This window comes from Urocitellus parryii, chromosome 14 (assembly GCF_045843805.1).
Source record: "Urocitellus parryii isolate mUroPar1 chromosome 14, mUroPar1.hap1, whole genome shotgun sequence".
NCBI lineage: Eukaryota > Metazoa > Chordata > Mammalia > Rodentia > Sciuridae > Urocitellus > Urocitellus parryii.
Window position 1 is genome coordinate 57,234,081 of NC_135544.1, and position 24,944 is coordinate 57,259,024.

Consider the following 24,944-nt stretch of genomic DNA (forward strand, 5'->3'; position numbering starts at 1 on the left):
AAAGTCAACTTTAATTTATAAAAATCATATGTATAATCTTGTGTATGCAGGTATATGTATATGTGTAAATACAGTATATGTATGTTTTATGTGTTTGTTCACTGCATAAGTGTCTGAACTCTAGGATATATGGTGTACACTCAGGAAAAATACTGAGTTTACTTATATATATTTTTCCTTTTATTTCCCATTGAAAGATGATTGTTCTGCCATCTGGTATAAGAATTCATTGTTTTTCTGACATGTTTATCTTTGTGTGTGTATTCACACAGATGTGGTTTTGTATGTATAAAAGATACATGTGATTTTTTTTTTTCTGAAAACTTGTGGTGGTGGCCTTATCCATAGCATCAGGATGGCATTCCCTTGGGAGAGCTTTTAGCTGTTGGTAACAGCACACTTGATAGTCACTGCTTAAACAGATGATTTATTTCTCTGTTAGAACAAGAAATCTGAAGGGAGATGGTCGTTAGTGTTGGGCAAGCCTCTCAGAAGTGCCCTGCTGAAGCCCACCCTTGGGTTGGCGCTTTCCTGCCCTCTAAAGATGCCTGTGCCCTGCAGCCTTGAGAGCAGCTCGCTTGTTCCAGGAGGAAGGGAGGGTGAAGGGGACCTCGCGAGCCCCAGTAGTCCTCTGGTCAGACCCTGGCAATCCTCCACTGTGTCCCCTTTGCTGGAATTTGCTGGGTGCTGGAGGGCAGCGAGAGGAAAGGCCTTCCTGGGCCTGCACACAGTTTCCCAGACAAGCGTGGCGTCGTGTCGGCCAGGACAGACAGGCTGGGTGGTGTGTGCATTAACTTCTGGGTCTCCCCTCGTCCTGCCCCTGGTCAGCGACGTTTCATACGGCTAGTAGAGGCCCTTGCTTGGAGGCCTGTTAGTATTTTGATGTTTGAGGAAAGAGTAGATGGATACAAATGTTGTAGAAAAAAATTTTCATGTTTTTCCTTCCCAAATTAAAGCAAGTATAAATTGCTTGGCTTAGTCTTCCATACCCTTCCTGGTCTGGGCTAGGTTGGTCTTCCCAGCGCTCTCTCTCACCTGTGCTTCGTGGAGGTTGTGTGTCCTGTGGTGGCTCACGCATTCTCAGAGCCTGCCATCACCTGGCTCACACCTTCCCACACTGCCCTCGCCCTGCTTTCTGCTTCTCCTCTGGGGTGTGGCGGACGATCTCCTGCTCCATCCTTCCTTCCTTGACTACTCTGCTCTGAAGGGGGTCTGGCTTTTCTTCTCCACCTGGCTGGTAACAGTCGTGTGCCCATGTCACACTCTCTGTTATAATTATTTGCACACACAGAATGGAAAGCTCCTGAATACAGCAGTTTCCTTGTATTTACATGGCATTCCTTTGGCATCTGGCAGATGCCAGTTTTAAGGAATAGAATGACTAAATGCTTATCTTTTGTTTTCTTTCTTTCTTTGTAGTTCTAGATGGTCAGAATTCCTTTATTTTATTTGTTTATTTTTTTATGTGGTGCTGAGGATCAAACCCAGTGCCTCACGCTTGCTAGGCAAGTGCTCTGCCACTGAGCTGCAGCCCCAGTCCATAAATGCCTATCTTGACTTTAAAAATGATATTCTTTTTTTTTTAACCCCAAGACTCAGTTTGCCTAAAAAGAAAAAGAAAGCAGAACGAGAGGAAGAGGAGCAGGACGCCTCCCTGCGGAACGATAACAGTTCTGAGCAGCTGGACGTGGATGGGGACTCCTCTAGTGAGGTGTCCAGTGAGATCAGCTTCAATTTTGAGTATGCACAGATGGAGGTGACCATGAAGGCCCTGGGCAGTAATGGTGAGTGGTCTGCCTGTCTTCTGGAATCTTCCAGGGTTGACAGGCTTAAAAGTATTTACAGTTCAGGTCTTTTCATGTTTTGCAGAAGGGAAAATCTGTGTTACTGGTCTCTGAACTCTACTCTCGTGTGCCTTTGACTATAACAACTTACTGTATCTATAAAACCCCCAGTGCTATCTTGATATGCCGTCAAATTCCTGCACACTTTGTTCTCATTGGTGAAAATTCTCAGGTGTAAGGCTACTGTTGTCATGTTTCTAGAGCACTCACTGTGTCGTGGGTGACGATAGGGCACACAGGAGACTTGCTTCTGTTACACAGAGCATGGTATGGGATAGGAGAGGACAACAGGAACTGGAAGTACAGAAAGCTGAGTTTATTCCAAATTGTCTTTAGGGATATTCGGTGGTACTGGTTTGACCAACAACAGTATAACACAGTGGGATGACATTTGAAGTGCATTGTCCTTTTGTTCATCCTTTTTTTTTTTTTTTAACAAAAACATGTTTAGATCCAATGCAGTCGATATTGAACAGCCTAGAACAGCAGCATGAAGAAGAGAAACGCTCCGCACTAGAACGGCAGAGGCTCATGTATGAACAGGAGCTGGAGCAGCTCCGGAGAAGGCTGTCCCCCGAGAAGCAGAGCTATCGTACAGGAGACCGGCTGTCTTTCCACTCGCCCAGCGCCCAGCAGCGCCTGAGGCAGTGGGCGGAGGAGAGGTAGGCCCTGGCTTCAGTAAACTCGTCACACTGCAAGAGAGTGTGCGTCACAGCCAAGAACCACTTCACATTATTTTTCATTTTTGGAAAACATGGAAATCTCCAATTTGTATTTCTTTCTTTAAAACTGCCCTTGTTGGGCTGGGGCTATGGCTCAGTGGTAGCACACTTGCCTGGCATGTATGAGGCACTGGGTTCGATCCTCAGCACCACGTAAAATAAATAAAGGACTATTAACAACTAAAACACAAACAAACAAACAAAAAACCCCTGCCCTTGTTAGGTGCTGTCTGGTTTTCAGTTTGTACGGCTTTTGGATTTGAATAAAAAAGTATACTTTATCATTGTATCATGCTTTAGGTTCTGAAGCTTGGGTAGGTGTTTTTTAAAAAAAGGAAAAAAAGAAAATTGTCTGGACTGATGAGCTCAGGTAGGTGAAGCATGGTGCCACTGAGGTGCAGATTGCAGTTTGACCTCTGTGCAGCTAACTAGCATCTCACTGAAATGCCCTACTCGTGGCTGCATCGGACATCACTAACCTGCTCATCCAAGTCTGGTCTTTGGGCCTGCGGCATCCCTATCAGCTGAGAGTGATAGAAATGCAGACCCTCCTGCCCCACTAAGGCCTGCTGGGTAGAAATCGAGTCACTCTTGAGTTTCTCAAGATCCCTGGATGATTCCTGTCCACAGTTGTGAAGCGCTGCCCTTTTCTGTGGTCAGCTTACTGCACAGGTGTGCCAGGTGCTGGCAGTGCAGCCCAGACAAAAGTGCGTGCATGGGAGTGTCAGCAGTAGAGTCCTTGTGTGCAGGACTGTCATAAAGCTCGGCTTGCACTGGGCATCAGCATACTCCGATGTTCTGAGGTCTGCTTTGGGTATTTGTTAGCTCCTGCTCACCTCGGCCTTTCCTCTTTGTTTCTCCTAAAGAGAAGCAACGTTGAACAACAGCCTGATGAGACTGAGGGAGCAGATCGTTAAGGCCAATCTGTTGGTGAGAGAAGCTAGTTACATTGCAGAGGAGCTGGATAAAAGAACCGAATACAAAGTGACCCTGCAGATTCCTGCCTCCAGCCTGGATGCCAACAGGAAGGTGAGGCCCTTCCTCAGCAAAGACAGATGTCGTCGTGTGAGTTGCTGGGCTCGGCGCTGTGCAGGGCGCTGGTGGCTTTGTGCCCCGCTGCTTTCCAGACCCACCCACGGAGGTCCTTCGGTTCTTCTCCATTGAGTAGAATTCACTTCGTTTTGCCTTTGTGTGCATGCGTGCATGTGCACACATTCACACACATGTGTATACGTATGGATGTGTGTGTGTATGTGCATATATACACACGCATTTACATTAAAAAATATGTACATGTGTACGTATATTTATCCATTAGGAGTATACTCTCTACCTCCTCACAGTATATTTCACTCCCTTATTTCAAATATATGTACACATATTTATTTATTCAAACATGTGTCAAATATTTTATTTAACTCATTAATTCAGGAATGTAACTTCTTATCTGTTCCTCCATGTGTAAAGTAGGATTATGAGATACATTTACATATAGACCCAAGGAAAGTCAGGATTCACAGAGCCGTTGTCAGCTGTATCTTGTGAGATAACATGCATTTCTTTGGACAGCAATCAATCATTTACAGCAATCAATCACTATATGTTTTCAATAACTTCCTAAATTGTAAATGGCTTAAGATACAGACAAGTATGATATGCTAGATGCTAGATAAGACACTCAGCGATCTTTTCTTTTTGGCAGGGGGGAGTCCATCTCAAAGTTGTTCACATTTTTTTCTTAGCAATGTGGTCATGTTTTTTAAATATGAACATGTTTTATTTATGCTGAGCGTTGAAGACAGGAGTATTAACAGAAGGAAAAATACACCTGTATTGACCCTATAACTAACTCTTAAATGAGAAAAGTGTCTTATTTTTAATTTTGAAGATGAGTAATTCTCCTTTTTTTTGTACTAGGGATTGATCTTAGGGGTGCTGTACCATTGAGCTACAGTCCCAGTCCTTTTTTATTTCTTATTTTTAAATTTGTTCCAATTAATTATATATAACAGTAGAATACACTTTGACACGTTGTACACAAATAGAGCACAGCTTTTCATTCCTCTGGCTGTACATGGCTCAGGGTCATTCCGCTAGTATAATCTTCATGTGTATAGGATAATAATGTTGGTCTCATTCTACTGTCCTCCTCATCCCCACAGCCCCTCTGCACAATCCAAAGCTCCTTCATTTTCCCCTACCTGCCTCCCCACTATGGATCAGCATCTGCTGTTCAGAGAAAACATTTGGCCTTTGGTTTTTGAGGATTGGCTTATTTCAGTTAGCATGATATTCTAGTTCCATCTATATACCTGCAAATGTCATAATTTCATTTTTAAGGCTGAGTAATATTCCATTGTGTATATGAACCACATTTTCTTTATCCATTTCTCCACTGAAGGATATCTAGGTTGGTTCCATAGTTTAGCTATTGTGAATTGAACTGCTGTGAGCATTGATGTGGCTGCGTCGCTGTAGTATGTTGATTTTAAATAAACCGAGGAGTGGGATAGCTGAATCAAATGGTCAAATATATTTAAATTATTTCTGAGAACTCTATTATTATCAGTCCTCCCACAGTACCTTTTTCCTTTATTACCACTCCATGGCCCTTCCCAAGTCAGGTATTCACTTTATGTATATCATGTTGTCTTTATTTGCTAATAGATTGTTCTATAAAACCATTCATTAGTTGTTTCCTATATATATTTAAGACAACAAATCTCTTTTTTGAGTAATATAATGAGTTTAATAGTATTTTGTGGGAGAGTCCTACTCAAATACCCTATTCTGACCTATAGTCATTGTCATCCTCACCCCCCCCACCCCATGCTCCTCCTCCTGAACCTTCTCTAGCTCTGATTGTGTGTGTGTGCATCTTAACGGATTAGAAGGACTTTTCTCTTCATACGTACTTCTGCTGAGTCTGCGTGGTCTCTTTCTCCTGCACTACCTAACACACGTCTCCATCAGTTTGTTTCCATGTTCTGTGGGAATTTGACAGCAGGGATAGCTGCTGTTTCCCAATGATCTCTCAGAATCGAGCTCACCATTTTGCACAGTCAATATTTAGCAAATATGACTCAATCCTTTGAGTAATAAAGGTACCGCAAACCTGATCATTACTGTGTAGATCCTTGTCTCTTGATGGATACTCGGTGTGCAGTTGGAAAGATTTTACCCAAACTTCATTCTGCTTCTTAGTTATAGGGCAAAATCTGAGTGCAGTGGGACTCAAAGACATAGTCAAAAGAGGAGGCCAATCATGGGCAGAAGTTATAGGGCTTAACTTTTTCTAGAAGATGGAGCAGTATAAAATCTTCTCTCACCCTGTGGTATCTGAGAACTGAACATTTTACCCGTAAGCACAATGATAGCGCTTTTCTCTGTATCCTATTTTTGAGCTTTATTTGGAAGGAGCTCTACTGCTTTGGGGCAGCCAAGTCAGCCCCTCGTGCCTCATGTCCCCTCGGGTCTCTCTCCTCCCATCCACCCGTGTGCTCCCTGGGGCTGTGCATTGCAGACGGAGGTGCGGTAGCAGCTATTTGTTCATGATGTAGGTAGATTCCTGGACGTTTAGTCCCAGGCCCAGCATTCTGCCCCTGGAAAGTCAGTAGCCACAGATCACTAATGGGATTTTTGTTTTTTTCACTAGCTGGCTGAAGATGAGGTGGAAGGGCCTAAAGCACACGGATTTTCAATTTTAAGAATTATTAGATCTCCAGCTGTGTTTTGAATTCAGTGGCAAAATGCTTGTCTAGCATGCACCCAGCCCTGAATTTGATCCTCAGCACTGCCAAAAAGAAGAATTATCAAATCTTTATTTCATTATGCAAATTTTATTTCTTTGGAAATGATCATATGCAAGATGTTAATGAAACATTATTGTATTTCATGGTTCACTTAAGTTCTAAGTAGACATATAGGAGTAGTTAATAAATTAAGCCAGTACATTTAAATTGATAGATGATGGATAAATACATCGTTTGGGGGAGATGTAGAAGGATGTTTTTATTTTCTACTTTGTGGTTTAAAAATGTCCTAAAAGTTTTTCTACATTAAAAACACATTCCTGTGGCTGGGATTGTGGCTTAGTGACACAATGCTTGCCTAGCATGTGTGAAGCACTGTCTCAGCACTGCATATAAATAAATAAAATAAAAGTCCATCAACAACTAATAAAAATATTTTTTAAAAAAAACCTCATTGCATAGTTGTAGATGTGGCTCAGTGGTAGAGTGCCTGCCTGACCTGCTTGAGGCCCAAGGTTCAATCCCCAGCACCACAAATACAACAACCAAAAACTGCATCATTACCCAAGTTTGGTAGGTTGTGCCTGTAATCCCAGCTACTCAGGAAGCTGAGGCAGGAGAATCATAAGTTTGAGGCCAGCCTGGACAACTTCGTGAGACCCTGTCTCAAAATAAAAAGGTCTGGAATAATGAATCTCACTATTATGATAATTGTAATGTACTAATAAAAAAATTTGGAAGGAGAATGGCCTGGAGATATAATTCAATGGTTGAGCCCCTGCCTAGTATGTGTGAGGTACTGAGAAAAACACAGGTTGCTTTTATAAGCTGGAAATACTTCATCAAATACTATTTTTCTAGCAAAATTTGCATAACACAACATTGCTATTCTAAAGTAAATAATTCACAAGCATTTAGTACATTCACAGTGTTGTGCAACCACTAACTGTCTAGTTCTCTACTAATTTAATAATAAATTCAATCTGTATATTCGGAATCTAGTATCATTTATTGCTTCCAAATGGGACAATTTTCATAGTTTAATCTTTTAAGCAGTTTACAGTAACTTTTCTAAGAATTTACTGTTTTTAGCATTAAGATCCTACCCATTCAAAAAAAACTGAAAGTTACACTTCTGAAAGTATAAAGACACTTCTTTACCGTGCATCTCAGCAGACTTCCCTTTGCCCTCCTGTATGTGTGACTCTTTCTCCCCGTTGATGTTCTGTGGTCATACGAAGTCTGAATAAAAACATTCTGAATAAAATATTTTTAGTTGTAGATGGACACAATACCTTTATTTTATTTATTTGACTTTATGTGGTGCTGAAGATCAAACCCAGTGCCTCACACGTGCTAGTGTTAAGTGCTCTACCACTGAGCCACAACCCCAGCCCCTGAACAAAGCATTCTTATTTCAGCTTTCCATTGAGCATAATAATCTAGGATTTGGGGTTTTCAATTTGAATTTATATCCCATTACAGTAGAAGTCTAAATGTAAAGTTATACCTAAACCTGTTCACACTGAAATTTTTAGTTTTGACTGTAGCTGGTTGGAAAGGCTTTGTAACCATCAGCTTGGTGTGATGACCTGGCCAGTGGGTGTGGGCACTCAGCGCTGGCCTTGTGGTGGCCTGGTGGCATTTCACACCCCCCTCTGCTGTCTTTGCAGCGAGGCTCTCTCCTCAGTGAGCCTGCAATCCAAGTGAGACGAAGAGGAAAAGGAAAGCAGATTTGGTCTTTGGAAAAACTGGACAACAGGCTGCTGGATATGAGAGATCTTTATCAGGAGTGGAAAGAGTGTGACGAGGACACCCCGGTAAGCACCAAGGGAAGGGACCTGGCTGCAGTGGGCTGCCCATGGGGAAATCCTTTGTGTTCCCAAAATGGTTGTCCTGGTTCTACAGCAAAAGTTATTTTAATCCTTTACATTGTTTAGTTAATTAAGAATTTTAGAAACCTGTCCCTCAGGTGTCCCTTTCCTTCTCCTTGCTCTTCTCTGCATTTCTAACAGAGCTCCCACTTTGGATTCTGCCTTCTCTTGGAGGGGTGTGTCTATCCCCTTGCTGCTCTGGGGCTCTCCGTAGGTCAGAGACCAGGCCTTATCAGCTTCCTTCTGTTTCTCAATAAACTAAACCCTATGAAGTGTGTTTTTTTAAATTTAATTCAGCAGCACCTTAGTATTTACACTATTAGGAACGTTTTTTGAAGAAGCTTTGATTGTGACGTGGTTCTGTAAACCTCTGTACTGGTACTTGCTGCTTGATTTGCAGGTTCTCTCATTGAGTTCAGCCATGTACTTGTACGTGTATAAAATAGAATATATAGTAAAATAGAATAATGCATATAATGTATCTTCAATACTGCTGGTCCCGTTTCTACATATAGTTGTTGACTACCTTAACTTCATATTTTGTAAAAATGTTTATTTTTCAAAATTGATATTGTAAAACCGACTTTTTATAGTTAGATGACATTTTTGCTTCACATTTAAAAAAATCTTTTTTGTTCCTCTCCTATTTCAACTGAAAAGTAAAATAACAATATTAATACAAAAAAACTGCTCCCTCTGAGTGTCACTTCTTATTTGTAGCAGTGTGTCTAATGAGTTATAAGAGATGGGGTGACCCTATTCCATAACAGAAAAATGGAGAATATTAGTGCACTCCATTTCTTTTGTAGTCAGTATACTTTGTTTATTTATTTTTGCAGGAAGATTTCTATGTAAAGGAGAAGAAATGATAAAAGTAATGGCCTACTATTGGGATTATCCTTTGTGGGTGAAGGACACTGACCTCCATTCTAAGTGGGAATGAGGGAATGTGTGTATGAGAATAATACAGTGCTGTGCTTTGGGAAGAACTTACTTTGCAGTAAAGAATACTAGCGATAAAAGTTTACTTTAATGACTTAAATTAAGAGTGTATCAAAAATCAGTAGGTTGAATGCATTTATTATATGTGATTTTTGAGAAGTTTTGTGCTCCAATTCTCTTTTAGGTTATCCGATCGTACTTCAAGCGTGCTGACCCATTCTATGACGAGCAGGAAAATCACAGTCTCATTGGGGTGGCCAATGTCTTCCTGGAGTCCCTGTTCTATGATGTGAAGTTACAGTATGCTGTCCCGATCGTCAATCAGAAGGGAGAGGTTGGCTTGCTCATGCCTCGGTTTCTGCAAAGTACAGTGCAGGGAATAGTAGGGTGGCAGTGGGATCTTGCTGCTGCCTTTTTTAACATCAGTAATGACAAATGCTATGGATGTATGTGGTAAATACTTTGTTTCCACAGACTTTATGGTGGTTAGTCCAGATACTTTGAGAGCAGAACTAGTGTCAGAAAGGAGCCTTCCGCATTCTGATACCGTTGACCTGATAGCGTGGCTGATGCAGAGGAGAGGGCCTCTCAGGGATCTGGAAGCCAGTGTCTGCTTTGCCCCATTGCTCTAGGTGGCTGGTCGGCTGCATGTAGAGGTGATGCGACTCAGTGGTGCCATTGGGGAGAGAATCGCAGGAGGTGACGACGCTACCGAGGGCTCCTTTGAGAAGGAGGCCCAGGAGAGCAGACTGGTGTGCATGGTAAGTCCCAGGTTTGTCTGGGAAGTAGTCTAAGCGGGACTGTTTTTGAGGATTGTGGGTATTTAGATGATGAATCTGTGTTCTTTTTTGGATTTTGAAAACATCTGTCACCAAGTAAACTTTGTAGTGTTGGGTGTTCTTGGGACACGGATCCTGAAGTATGGGTTCAGCATTTCTAGAGCTATGGACAAGTCACCTCTTTTCTCTGGGCCACTCAATTCCAAAATCATAGGAGTCTTTGTTTATCTGCACCTCTCTGCAGAGAAGCCCTTGTCTCCCACTGTTTGCTCCTCCTGTTGGGGCTTTTGCTTCTTGCTGAAAATAGGTGTTTACCCCAGCTCTGGTGTTGTCCCTGAGCTGCAGCCCTAGCCACCCTTTGCAGCCTCTCTGCACGACCTTTGCTCTTCCTCCCCACAGTGCCTTGGCCGTGCTGTGCTTGCACACCCCAGTTGCAGCCCTCTGCTGCCTGCTCTTCCCTGGTGTGCTGTTCATCACACTTTTGTTGGGTGTTACTGGTCAGGCCTCATGTCAGATCCCAGCAACATGAAGATGAGCTGGGAGAGGTTCCTGCTTTTCAGTAGCTAGGGCCTGCTCGGTCTTCTTGTTGGTGTACAGAAGACTCCAGTGTTGTGTGTGATCCAGGGGCTTCATAGAGTAGGCACCAGCGGTCCTGAGACACAGAGAGAGAAGGTGATTCAGACAGCAGGGTCTGGGGATGATTTCTGGGCAAATGGGACAGGCTAAACCTGAAGGAGTTGGGGTGTTGGGTTAAAATGTCTCCACAGGTGCTCTTGGTGTTTCTGAGTATAATGGCTAGGTAGAGGGTAGTTGGTCATTACAGTTGTCGGTTCCTGCCCGTTTAGATTGGGGAGAGCCACCTCCCCTACTCGTCATGGCATTGTGAATGTCCTTTCCCACATCTCAAAACACTCTCTAGTAGGCCAGCAATACCATTGGTTGAGAACCTTTGCAGGATCCAGTGAAAAAGGTTTCAGTGACAAGAAATCAGCACAGTGGCCTGTGCTGTTTACAAAGCAGCCCGTAGCTGGGAATGGCCATGCACACCTGGAATCCCAGAGACTAAGTGGGCTGAGACAGGAGGATCTCAGGTTCAAGGCTAGCCTCGGCAACTTAGCATGATCCTGTTTCAAAATAATAAGTAAAAAAAGGATTGAGGTTATGCCTAAGTGTCCCTTTGCTATGCTGTGCTTGTACACTCTGGGGTCAGTCCCCAGGACTGAAAAAGGAAAAATGAAGAGAGGCCAGTAAAAGGTCAGGGAAAGAAGCTACACCTGACTCTTGTTTTTTTTTTTTTTTTTTTTTTTTCTTGGTGGTGGTGCTGGGGATTGAACCCAGGGCTTTGTGTGTGTGAGGCAAGCACTCTAGCAAATGAGCTATATCCCCAGTCCTAGACCTGACTCTTAATTCATAACCCATCCTAGGTCTTCATTTCTTAGAATTTCAGGAGTAAGTTATATGTTTGCCTCAAGTAGGAGAAGCTAATGCTGTTACAGGGAGGGCCACTTTCTGCAGGTCGCAGCATGTGCTAAGCAGGTCTGCCGTGTTCCGTGGCTCCAACCACTTCAGAATAAGGGGGAAACACCGTTATCTGCTAGAAGGTTCATCTTTATTGCATTGATCTCAGAATCTGTCCCTTGAGGTATTGCGATTCTCAGGGGTGGAGACAAGCTTGATGACTCCGTGTGGCCCAGTCAAGCTGGTGGACTAGAAAGTACAACTCTGAAAGATGAGCTTTTACCACTGCAGTAAAACAACATTCCAGGAAATTTATCATCTTCACTGAAAAAAAGTAGTGCATCCAGTAACCTTTTTTTAATGATGGGGCTTTAAAAAATGCTGGTACAATACAATATATCTTAAGATTTTTTAAATGGAAGGAATTAAGCCCATAAAAGCAGTAGGAATAGTCTAGTTGACCCTCTTTATCACCAGCTGACAGCAGCTGCCCGAGGCCAGGCTCCTCTCATTCCTACCCCCAGCTGCTTCTGTGCTGCCCCCTGTAAGCACCCCATGTGTCCTGTTTTACCTGTGAGCAGTTTAGTGTGGCTCCCCAAAACAGTGAGTACTTACAACAAAAGTCGACGTAGCTTCATTATCCCAAATTCATAACTTGAGAGAGCTCGCTCTCTCTCTCTCTCTCTCTCTCTCTCTCTCTCTCTCTCTCACACACACACACACACACACACACACACACACACACACACTCACCCTGCAACTTGCTGTAGAGACCGGGTTGTTGCCCAGGAGTTTTTCACAGTCCGGCGTCCGATGACTATCACTGCTGAATGTGTCACATGTGTCAGGTGCAAGCTGGTGGCTGGAGGTGCAGGTGCTGTGTGGTAGGGAGGGAGGTCAAGGTTCTTTGTGGATGGGGCTATTGTTATGTCTGGTTGTTTCTCTTTGGGGGTGTTACAGACATGGATGGTCATCACCTAAATGCACTATTTTGTTAGAAGTTACGAAAGAGGGCTACTGTGAGTCTTTCGTTTTAATGGTTAGCTGAAGTGCTTCTATAGAGAGAGTGGTTCTGCCACCAGCTAGTTTGCCATTCCGAGGTGGAGCTTGTATAGAGAAGACAGGGTAAGTGTTCCATTCTCTCCCTTTATTTAACTGGTTTTCAGAATAATGAATTGATGCTTTACCAGTGAGATTTTCTCTCTCTTACTGTTATCATGGACTCTTGGACTTAAGCACACTTGGGTTTTGGTCCATTTCACTCATTACCTGCACTGAAGCTGTAAGGTCCCTGTCTTTGGCTGGTGGCAGTCACCTCAGCTGGCTGTGTTGGTGTGGCCCTGACCCTCGAAGACTTAGTGGCTTTCTGTATGATGGATGTTCTGTGCATCCCGTACGTCCCCTGTCCCAGTGTAGCCAGCAGAGAGCCTGCTCCCTGTCATAGGAGGTTCTTTTTAGAGCCCAGGTTCTAGTATGCAGTAGCCTTTTGTGTAGAGAGGTCAAGGACAAATACACTTCAACAGTAAAGGAAGTGAGGGAGGGAAAATGAGACCAGCCCCGGGACAGCTAAAATGTCATGGGAGCTGAGAGTCACTGGCCCAGGGAAGAAGTCTGAGCTTATTTTCCTTAATGAATAATGTACACACATTAACATTTCCAGTGATATTGAGTCCATTAAAAAACCCCAAACAACAGTGATGCTGGCTGATGTCATTTTGCCCCTCTGTCTTGGACAGCTGCAAGCTGAAGTCTGTGGTATTCTGACACCTTGTGGTGATTTTCATTTTTGTATGTAAAAACTTAAACCTAATAAAACCCCAGACAACCTATGTTCTAGATCCTGAGTCTCAGTCCTGAGAAGTTGCTTGCAGAGGATGGGTCAGTGTATGACATCTTATTTCTTATTCTTAAACTTAGATGAATTTCTATAGGGAAAACGTGGCTTTCAGACAGAATTCAGTCACAGAGAAGTATGTATTGAATACCTGGTCAGTTGCTTCCATTCGTTTCCTTTTCTTCATTGGCATGGTGTCACCCGGGACAGTAGGGTGGCCGTTAACATTCACATATTTCCCAGGTGAAAGCTGAGCCTAAGAAAACTAAATATTGTATTTTTTAATTAAAATTTTTTTTATTTGTTCATTTTAGTTATACACAACAGCAGACTGCATTCCAACATATCATACATACATGGAGTGTAACTTCCCATTCTTATGATTATACATTATTCGGAGTTACACTGGTCATATACTCATATGAGCATAGGAAAGTTATGTCCGATTTATTCTACTGTCTTTCCCATTCCCCTTTCCCTTCCCTTCCCCCTACACCCCCCACCCCACCTGTTGTGAGTCAGAATTTGCAAATCAGAGATAATATCTGCCCTTTGGAGTTTTGAGATGGGCTTATTTCACTTAGCATGATATTTTATTCCTCTTTATTTCTGAGTAATATTCCATTGTATATATGTACCATATTTTCTTTATCCATTCATCTGTTGAAGGACACCTAGATTGGTTCCACAATTTAACTATTGTGAATTGAGTTGCTATAAACATTGATGTGGATGTATCACTGTAGTATGCTGATTAAGTCCTTTGGGTATACACCAAGGAGTGGGATAACTGGGTCAAATGGTTGTTTCATTCCAAGATTTCTGAGGAATTTCCACACTGCTTTCCAGAGTGGTTACACCAATTTGCAGACCCACCAGCAAGGTATGAGTGTACCTTTCCCCCCATATCCTCACCAACATTTATTGCTACTTGTATTCTTGATACTTGCCATTCTGAGTGGAGTGAGATGGAATCTCAGTGTAGTCTTAATTTGCCTTTCTCTAATTGCTGTTGATATTGAACATTTTTTCATATATTTGTTGACTGATCATATTTCTTCTTCCGTGAAGTGTCTGTTCAGTTCCTTAGCCCATTTATTGATTTGGTTATTTATTTTTTTGGTGTTAAGTTTTTTGAGTTCTTTATATATCCTGGGGATTAATGCTCTGAGGCGCAGGTGGCAAAGATTTTCTCCCATTCTGTAGGCTCTCTCTTTATGGTCTTGATTGCTTCCTGCTGTGAAGAAGCTTCTTAGTTTGATATTATCCTGTTTGATTCTTTTTTTATGTTCCTTTAATATTTATAGTCCGTGTGTGTGTGTGTGTGTGTGTTGTAGATGGACACAATACTTTTATTTGTGATGCTGAGGCTTGAACCCAGTGCCTCACACATGCTAGGCAAGCGCTCTACCACTGAGCTACAGCCCCAGCCCCCATTCATTGATTCTTCATTTTACTTCTTGCACTTTAGGAGTCTTGTTGAGGAATTTGGTTCCGAAGCTGACAAGGTAGAGATTTGGGCCTACTTTTTCTTCTAGTAGGTGCAGGGTTTCTGTTTTAATGCTATGTCCATGATCTACTTGGAGTTGAGTTTTGTGCAGGGTGAGAGATAGGAGTCTAATTTCACTGTGTTGCATATGCATTTCCAGTTTTCCTGGCACCATTTTTTGAAGAGGCCATCTTTTCCCCAGTGTATGGTGCCTTTGTCTAGTATGAGAAACTGAATTTATGTGGGTTTGTCTCTGTGTCTTCTCTTCTGTACCATTGGTCTTCATGTTTGTTTTGGTGCCAGTACCATTGTGAGAAAACTAAAAATTGAAGTAATTTGCACCCGAACACAAGCTAATAAGTGACAGATTTTGTTTAGATTTATGTAACCTCAAAATCTTGTGCCTCACTGTAAAGACTATTATGGTAAGAAAATGTTTTTATAAAAATTGGTGAAAACCTCTTTTTTTTTAATTATAAAAAGTTACAGAACATTGATTGCTCAGGTGGTATGGAGAGATGAACTGTGCTGGCCAGTCTTCTGTAGCCTAGGAGGAAAACTGCTATCTTTCAGACTTATTAGCATCACTGGGAAAAATGAATTACTGTGGAGTTCCCACTTTTTGTGGTTTCCCCATCCTTACTAATGCTTCCCAAATGTGAAGGTTGTGTTTGTGGTTGCTGAACTTACATGAATTTATGCCATATATTCTACTTTATTTTCATTAAGTTTATTATTAGAGGTAGAGGGGATTGTACAACATGCAGGGCGTGATCGGGTGAAGAACAAAGTTTCTGATTATTACTCAATGGTGTGAAGACTGGCTCAGTCAGTTGTAAAGTCAGAACCTAATTTAACTTGCTGAGGCATGCGTTTCCACCCAACTTCGTCATCACAGAACTCTGCAGTCCTGTAGTCCAGCCTTAGCCCTGGCGCCTCTCCCCACTAAGTCTGTGTAGGGAAGGCATCTGGTCAGCATTGATACCGACAGCGCAAAATGTCGCCTTCTGCACTTCCCTCCGTTCTCCCCCAGAGGTTTAACGCCACATTCTCAGTGCCTCTAAAATTCTCCAAAAAATGATTTGGTAGCATGTAACCTTTCTACTTGAGAACCTTGTTATGCTTCATACTTCAAAATATCAAGACAGGTGTGGTAGTGCCCATATGTAATCTCAGCGGCTCAGGAGGTGGAGGCAGGAAGATCTGAACTTCAAAGCCAGCCTCAGCAGCTTGGCCAGGCCCTAAGCAACTTAGTGAGACCCTGTCTCAAAAAATAAAAGAGGACTGGGGCTTCAGCCTCAGTGGTAGAGCCCGAATGTTCAATTCCTAGTACCAAAAAAAAATTGTTTTGAATAAATATTTTGCCCTTCCTCGAACATTTATTGCTTGTTGGCACATATACTGATTTTTTAAAAATTCATTGTACCTGGCTCTTTTTTTTTTTTAGGACATATTCATAGTTTGCCAGATTCATATAACTGAATGTTGTTGATGTTCAAGAACTTTCTTCTTCTGAATTGATGACTGTTATATTCTTATGTTCTAAGAAACTGGAATTTAAATTATCCTCATCAGCCTCTAAATACTTCAGTATACCCACCTTTATCATCAAGTCCTTGTCACTCTATATCAGGCCTCTTACTAAATAGGACAGTTGTGGGCACCATTTCAGATGCAGAAATACTCCAGAGCGAATAGGATGTGGTCAGGACAGGAACCCATACCCCTAACTCAGAGTACCACCTGGAATCTTCTGGTTAAAACACCAACAGAGCCCTCTCTTCCTTTCAGGTGAAAATACTTCAAGCCACGGGGTTGCCACAGCACTTGGCCCACTTCGTGTTCTGCAAATACGACTTCTGGGATCAGCAGGAACCAGTGATAGTCGTGCCTGAGGTGGATACCTCCTCCTCCCCTGTCAGCAAGGAGCCTCAATGCATGGTTGTCTTTGATCACTGCAGCGTGAGTTGATTTTGTAGTCTACTCATGTGTAACCAAAAATCAAAAAATAATCCTTATTTCTTTGAATAATTTTGTCAATCTATGTCTTGGACCAGAATGTCTTACAATGGGGATGGAGTAAAGAATTAAAGTCAATGCATTTGACTTGTCCACAGTCAAGGGTAACTTGTACAGCCAGGCACAGTGGCGCACATCTGTAATTCCAGTGGCTTGGGATCATGAGTTCAAAGCCAGCCTCAACAACTTAGTGAGGCCCCAAGCAACTCAGCGAGACCCTGTCTCTAAATAAAATAGAAAAAAAGGCTGAGGATGTGGTTCAGTAGTTAAGTGGCCCTTGGTTCGATTACTGGTTTAAAAAAAGGGTAACTTGGGGCTGGGGAATGTGGCTCAAGCGGTAGCGCGCTCGCCTGGCATGCACGGGGCGCTGGGTTCGATCCTCAGCACCACATACAAACAAAGATGTTGTGTCCTCCGAAAACTAAAAAATAAATATTAAAAATCTCTCTCTCTCTCTCTCTCAAAAAAAAAAAAAAAAAAGTGTGTGTGTGTGTGCATGCACGCCCGCGTGGACACTCATGCTCATCTTCTAAGGGAATCCGTGTTTTCTGTTACATTAGTGAAGAAAAGAAATCGGAAACAGTTAAGAAGCTAGTGAAAATTAAGGCAACAGACAAGAAATCACTTTGCTGGGTCTGAGGTTCTGCTGAGCCCTTTGCCATTCTTTCCTGTTGTCCTTGCCAGTTATATTTCATTGCTGCACTTCTTTTTTCAGCTGAAGGAACCGTTCACAGAAGTTACCTTGTCCACAGTAGTTATCATCGTGTTTCCTGGGGCTTGTGACCAGCAGAGCCTGCACTGGTCTATCAGTCTTTTTTGTTATTATACCACACTTGATCAACCTCATTTTTTTTTGTTTGTTTGAGTGAGGTTTTTTCCCCCAGTGTGTTTAAATTCCATGACTTTCTTAATACAGCAAAATCCTTATTGCAAAATATTGTTCTGTAAAGGAGAAATGGTTGGGCTGGGTGTCCTGGTGTACTTCTGCAATCCCAGCCACCCAGCAGGCTGAGGCAGGAGGATCCCAAATTGGAGGCCAGTTGTAGCGATTTATCAAGACCCTGTTTTAAAATAAAAAATAAAAGAAGGTTGCGGATGTAGACCAGTGGTAGCAAGCACCCTTGCGTTTGATCCCCAGTACCCCCTTGCCACACATAAGGACAGGTTGTGAAAATTATTTTTTGTGCTAATAATCATTATTCTTTTATTGTATATAATGTCCAAGAAACTGGAAAAAGTAATTTTTGCAACATATAGTTACCTTATTGGATGTAGAAATTTATATCAAGATATTATAAATTATTATAATGCTTCATATAGTTAGTTATACATTTAAACAATAGATTTTGAAAATACAATGCAGTGCTGTTCTTACATACTAGACTTTCAAAGTGGAAGGTTTTAAAAAATCAAAGGTTGAATGTTTTCTCTGATATGTAGAGAAAAATACGATGGGGGTTATAAAAAAAAGAATAGAAGAAAAATCAGTGGAGTAGACAAAGGAGAATAAAGGGAAGAGGGGGAGTGGATAAGGAAGACAGTGGAATCAGTCTGACCTGACTTTCCTATGCACATATATGAATATACCATGGTGAATCTCACCATCATGTACATCCACAAGACACTAATTAAAAAAAAATCTATAATAGCAGAAAGATCAGTAGAACAGAGGGAAGTGAATGAGGAGGGAGGAGGGGAGTGGGGAGGGGAAGGGGGAAGTCCCTGGGACTGAATAGAACAAATTATATTCCATGCCTTTATGTCAAAATAAATTCTATGTCATGTAGGTCTAAAAAGAAAAAAAGTGGAAGATTTTAAAAATTCATAGTTAACTTAAAGGCAAGAACCTTTGGCCACCTGGGCACTCCCAATGTGCTTATAAAATTCTTTGGCACCAGAATACTTAATTTTTTGTTATTGTTTTTGGTGGTGCTGGGGATCAAACCCAGGTGCTTTGACCCTCTGCTCAGTAACGGAAGTATTCTGTTTTCTGTTTCTTTCCTCCCTGATAAAACTTAAGTACATGATTCCTGGTATTAGTAATTGTAGGATTACCAGAAAATGTTTCTGTTTTGTAATTAGCTGTTATCTTTCAGGAGTTTTCTGTTAACATCACGGAAGACTTCATTGAGCATCTATCAGAAGGGGCCTTGGCAATTGAAATATATGGACATAAAATGAATGACCCCCGGAAAAACCCAGCCCTGTGGGATTTGGGAATCATCCAAGCAAAAACACGAAGTCTTCGGGACAGGTGAATTTTAAATATCCATCTAATTCTACTTATAATTTTACAACATTGCTGTAGGTTGATACTGCCATTTATAAAGCTCACTGTTTCCTGAGCATTACCAGGTACCAGGGCAGATGGTGTTGTGTCCAGGGTGCTTATGTCACAGCTAAACTTCCTAGGACAGTGAACTTGGAAGAATGATGCAAGAAAGCTAAGTATGTGGTTATTTAAGAAGAAATAGTGAAATTAATGTGGAGAATGGTCACTTATCACTGTGAATTATTTCTAATTATTGTCAGAGAAACAAATGGAGGTCTGCATCATTACATTTACTCTTTTTAGTTCTTGCTAGTGGCATCCGTGATGGAAGGAGAGAGCCTTATTGTTGACTTTAAAAGGAAGATTTAAAAGGGAGGGGCTGGGGCTGGGGCTGGGGCTCAGTGGTGAAGCTCTTGCCTCACATGTGTGGGGCATGGGTTAGATTTTCAACACCATGAAAAAAGGCAACTAAGTGAAATGAAGGTATTGTGTCTCTCAACAACTAAATAAAATAAAGGGAATCACTGAAATAGAAGATGTTTTTACTTTCATTTAATTATAGACAGGAGCCAGATTTCCTCCCTCCCTCCCTCCCTCCCTTTCTTCCTTCCTTCCTTTAGAAAGTTTTAGCAAATACTTAATTAGAAGGTGAGTTTTTTTTTTTCCTTGACTCTTTTCAAGTCATGGGAGTGGAAAGTGCTACCTTTATTTGTTTATGGGAAGGTAGCTCTGTACTTGTTCTGCACATCTCACTAGAATGCTCTGATTTTTGAGTAGCCACTTTGAAAAGGATTTTATCATCATATCTTTCTGAGCAAAATAAAGGATCCATTTCTAGTCTTGATATCAAGTTAGTTTAACTTTGCTGTTCATTGTATTTGCTAGCATGTATTTGTATGTTTCTAATTCAACCATAGATCAGTTACCCGTTTGGTGGTCGTTTTAGTTTCTTAGTCTCATGTGTAGGATCCTAAGCTGCCTGTATTAGAAAAGAAATGTGACTTCCCAAGAACTGCACCTGTTTCCTAGGTGGAGCGAAGTCACCAGGAAATTGGAATTCTGGGTTCAGATCTTGGAACAGAATGAGAATGGTGAATACTGCCCTGTAGAAGTGATTCCCGCCAAGGATGTTCCAACGGGAGGAGTCTTCCAGCTCCGGCAGGTAACATATCACCAATGTGCTTACGAAAATTCTTTGGCACCAGAATACTTAATTTTTTGTTGTTGTTTTTGGTGGTGCTGGGGACCAAACCCAGAGCCTCATGCATGCTGTTCAAGCACTGTACCTCTGAGCTACATGTTGGATTCTTTTTAATAGAAAAGTTGATACTGCTGCTGATATCTAGACTGGCCAAGTCCATCTTAAATTGAAATAATTTCCTACTTCATGTGCATTTTCTTTCCTTGTCATGAATCTTTCTACTTACAATATTTTGAAACCAGCTTCTGTTGTGTTATTAAAAAGATAAACTTGGAATTATAGGGCATAAAACAAACATCAGGCAGGATTGTCACATTCATGAAAACAAAGAGGAGAAGGACTGTGACATGGCCAAAAGAACATGTGTTCACGGGCCAACATGCTGGATTCAGTGCCATCTCTGCAGTATCCTTACTTCCTTGGCTGCCTTAGAAATTCCTTCCTGGAAGCAAGACTGGGTGATTTTTCTACCAATTAGTGTAGTTGCAGAGTTGAGTGTTGGTCATACTTCTGACACCCTTTACTAAGAGTGCCTGATGATCACTGGACTTGTCAGGAAGGGGTTTTTTGAAGGATTGTCTCTTTACCTGGTTGCCAAAAAACGTCACATGAGGTCTGGGAAGGTTTCTCCTGTGCAAATGGCAGAATAAAGACCTGAGGCTGGACCTGGGTCTCTTTGCATAGAGTCACATGCCCGAGGAGCTGGAAGCAGTAGAGGATGGCAGAAGCTCCTGGCAGGCGACTGAGAGGGGCTCAAAGACTGAGCGCACCTGAGTAGGATAAGTTTTAAAATTGGGATATATTCTTCTTGAACAGGACAGTGGCAGAGGACAGCTGATAGGGCTTAGCCACATAGAAACTGCTGTACACAACAAATGCTGGGATATCAGCAGCTGCAACAAGTTCAGCCACTAGTTGAAGTGCACTTTGCAAAGCTTTGCTGTGGAGCAGTGAGCCGTTCCCACCCTGCCCTCCTCCCTTCCTTCTCCATACCTAGCATCTTCCCACTGTGTCCATGTTCACTGTTTATGTGTTCCAAACAGATTGCTTTCTGGTTTAAAAGGTAGCAAATTGAAATAATATTAGACTATTAAAATATTTTCTGAGGAATTTTTCCACAGAATAACTGATGCATAATTCTTAGAAAATATAAACTCAAAAGATGTCTGTATCCTATCCATTCAAACGCAGCTTGATGGGATCAATGCATAAGTAGATTTTCCTCATCATCAGATCTCTTGGGAGCTAAGTGTAGTGGAAGCAGACAAGAGTAATTGATTTGAAACATATTCAGATTCCATTTTCATACTCTGTTTTCTGTCCCTAACATTTATAGACTAAGTTTGAAGTCAGTAATTTGAGGATACTGGGAATTCTTTCTGACCATGTACTTCATGGTAAATATGTGGAGTCACATAGGAGTTACTCAGAAAACAGTTTTAAGTAGGAACAGCTTTTTCTGATCAGTTCCTTTTGCTGTTTAGCTTAAAATTATTTTTTATTCTGGGATTAGGGCAGCGATTCCAAGGTAGTTAGCCTTTCTAGTTTCTAACTCCGATACCTGCGTTTAGATGCTTGCGTTTAGAAGTGGCCCATATGTGTCTCCTGCCCTTGGTTACTTGCTCTTTGCCTGGGCACGCCACACATTTCCCACAGTAATAGTTTAATGACTACATCGTGTTTCATTATGCATGCCGGCTTATTTGAACAGTTATGGATTCTGTACATTTGATTTATATCTATTTTTTGCTATTTTTCACAGTGCTTTCAGATTCTTTATAAAAATGCACTATTATTTACTTAGGACATATCCCTACAAAGTCAATTCTGGGGCATAGGATACTTATATTTTTAAGTCATTTTGCCCAACTTAAATTCGTGCCCTACAGTTTTGAAATTATTTTTCAAATCTTGGGCGGTATTGTAAATTGCCTGTTTCACATATAATTGCTAGTGTAACAAGTAGAAATTAAAGTGTGTTGTGGTTATTTTAATTTGTATGTATTTGATTATCAGATAAATTGAACATTGTTTATTAGACAATGGTTCACATTTCCTTTGTTAAAATGTTTTCTTTTAATGTTTCTTTTTATTGATGAAATGTCTTTTTACTTGGTAAAAAGGAACATAAGTTTTCCTGTCTGGTTTTGGATTTGTATGTTAGTACTTAAGAGATCTTGTCTCCAAAGTTAAATGTTTTTCTCAGCGTGGACCTGTAGGGGTCTCTCTAAACCAATTTTTTGGAAATAAGAAACTGACTTTTAGACTGAAAATTCTCTGTGGTCCAGGGGCAGTCCCGGCGAGTTCAAGTTGAAGTGAAGTCTGTGCAGGAGTCTGGGACTTTGCCGTTGGTGGAAGAGTGTATACTGTCTGTTGGCATTGGATGCCTGAAAGTTAGACCACTCAGGTCCCCCAGAACTCTTGATGCCTTCCAGGTAAGTTTCTGTGACTGTTTTTGGTTTGTTCAAAGACCAACCCAGACCAGAGTCTTTGGGAACCCCGGGCACACTGCCTTCAGGGAACAGTGCTCTTGGCATTGCTTTTTTGTGGAGTCACCTAGCAGACTCTGCTGGCTTGCCCTGGTCCTGGCAAATAGAGGGTTAAAACTCTTCAGCCTCCGCCACTCCCCAGTGCGTGGTGATTAGCCGCTCTGCACTGCAGCCCCTCTGCAGAAGCCCCCCACTGGCTTGTGAAGCCTACTTGCCAGCAGGGGTTTGATTTCCCCTGGTGAGTGGGACTGTAAGCCCAGCAGGGTGAGTATTGTACTGGCTCCCGAAAAGGTCAAACAGTGCTCTTCACCCCCAACCCCCAGGGGCTCAAGGTTTTCCTCCACTTCCTGACAACTGTAAAGCTCTGACTGAGGGTGCTGTAGGTGGGAGGTGACACTGTATTTTAATTAAATCGAGGAACAGAAACTCTGGGGGAAGATTCAGACTGTGTAGCCTGATTCTTGGATAATTATTTTGGTTCTCCATGATGCACTTTTTCTTTTAGGAGGAAGAGGAGGACATGGACAGCTACCAGGTAATTGAGCGTCGGTTAGCCTGTCAGCTTGATTCAAGTACATAATTACACATTCTAGGAGCTTGTTGTGCTCTTACTTGATAATTAAGTAATTTTGATTCAAATGGTGCATCTTCTTAAAGTAACACAGAGTAGGAGGACTGTATTGTATCATGGGTATCATGGGTCATGAAGGCAGGTGTGTTAGGAGCAGAACATCACTTCCCTGTCCTTCCCCACACCTGGATCTCTCCATCCAGGCTCCTAAAGAGCAATTTCCCCAGCTGCTCTTCCCTGGCTTCTGCTTAAGTGGAGTCATTGGCCCTGCTCCTGTTCCAGTGTCACCCTGAGCGTGGTCCAGCCCTTGGTGTTTTTCCTTATTTGAAGCCAGTTCTCCTTGAATGCCCACCCTGCACTCATCCAGGGTTTTTGTGGTATTATTTTTCCCTTTCTTCTCTTTCCCTAATCTGCCATATTTTGTCTGTGTCTGTGAAGTTTCATCCTGTTAGTCATCCTTGAGGACTGTCTCAGCCCTGTGGAGCCTGATGATGTCATCCAGTGCAGTCTCTCTCTGGCTTTGCATCATTCTAATTGGATAGAAACGTCTGCGTTCCTGCAAGTCACTGATAAAACACATTGTATCAGATGGTGTTACATTCAGGGTCCTATGGCACAGCAGGAGAGACCTCTTTAAGCTGACATGATTCCATTACTCACTGCTGTTTAGATGTGGTATTTGAGTCCTCTGCGATCTTACTCAAGTAGATGCAATGCGCATTCCTCCATGTTGTCCACAAGAATGTCATGGGCTATTTGGTTAAGTGCCCTGGTGAAATCCAGATCCATGGCGTCTGCAGCATTCCACTGACCTACTCTGTCTTGTAACCTTATTACAGAGGAAATGAGGGAAGATTGGCGTGCTTGCAGGTGTTGACTGGTAGAGTTGTTGGTCTGCTGGTAATGATCCCTGTCCTCTTGTCCTCCCCCATATACAATAATGGGAGAAGCATTTATGTGGCATGTCTCTAAGAGCCTAGTGCAACGTGGGAAAAGGGGTTGTAGCATTTAAAGCTCCTTCTGATGGTTCTGGGCTATGTAAATCTGAAGATTAGTGAATGGAGTTTGTAAGTTCTTTCCATCAAAGAGGCCTTATAGACCTTCCTTGCTTGGAGTTCTGTCCCATGAGCCACTAGAAATAACACTGGCTTGGGTGCCAGAGATATCCCTTTCAGAAATAATTCTGATTTAGAAGAAAATGCTTTAGATTCTGAGAGTTTCTCTTTTAAACTACAGTAAAGGTATCTGGTGGTGCTAATAATGAAGTTTTGTGTGATACATCTTTTAATCGTGTTAAAGAAAGGTGGACTAGAGCATCGGTTTCACAGGTACTGTCTTGACATCATGTTGTATGTGGTGAATATGGTTTCCCTTATTTTCTTCCAGGATCGGGATTTAGAGCGATTACGTAGAAAATGGCTGAATGTGTTAACAAAGCGTCAAGAGTATTTGGATCAACAGCTACAAAAGCTTGTCAGCAAACCTGGTAGGAAGAGTAACTCAATATTTCCCTCCCTGAAGTTGGTGAATAGTTGACCCCGTTCATAGTCATGTAAATGAAGAGCCTGTGTCAGCAATATGGATGGCAAGAGCACATGAGTGTGACTGGTTTGTGCCATGTCCCTTCAAGAGAACATTCATCCAGTTGTGATAATATGTTGGTGTGGTCCCCAACCCCCAACAGAGGAAGGGAATGCA

At 42.0% G+C, this 24,944-nt stretch overlaps 1 protein-coding gene across 1 annotated transcript in view; it reads left to right on the forward strand.

The window, feature by feature from the left end:
- Kif13b (kinesin family member 13B) overlaps positions 1-24,944 on the forward strand; it is a 158,291-nt gene that overhangs the window by 85,616 nt on the left and 47,731 nt on the right. The window contains exons 16-27 of the mRNA XM_026398857.2: positions 1,594-1,784; positions 2,296-2,506; positions 3,433-3,595; positions 7,992-8,138; positions 9,319-9,468; positions 9,767-9,895; positions 16,486-16,656; positions 18,810-18,967; positions 20,015-20,147; positions 22,475-22,621; positions 23,181-23,210; positions 24,633-24,732. Of these exons, the coding sequence (XP_026254642.2) occupies positions 1,594-1,784; positions 2,296-2,506; positions 3,433-3,595; positions 7,992-8,138; positions 9,319-9,468; positions 9,767-9,895; positions 16,486-16,656; positions 18,810-18,967; positions 20,015-20,147; positions 22,475-22,621; positions 23,181-23,210; positions 24,633-24,732 (1,730 nt within the window). The remainder of the gene's footprint in view (positions 1-1,593; positions 1,785-2,295; positions 2,507-3,432; positions 3,596-7,991; positions 8,139-9,318; positions 9,469-9,766; positions 9,896-16,485; positions 16,657-18,809; positions 18,968-20,014; positions 20,148-22,474; positions 22,622-23,180; positions 23,211-24,632; positions 24,733-24,944) is intronic.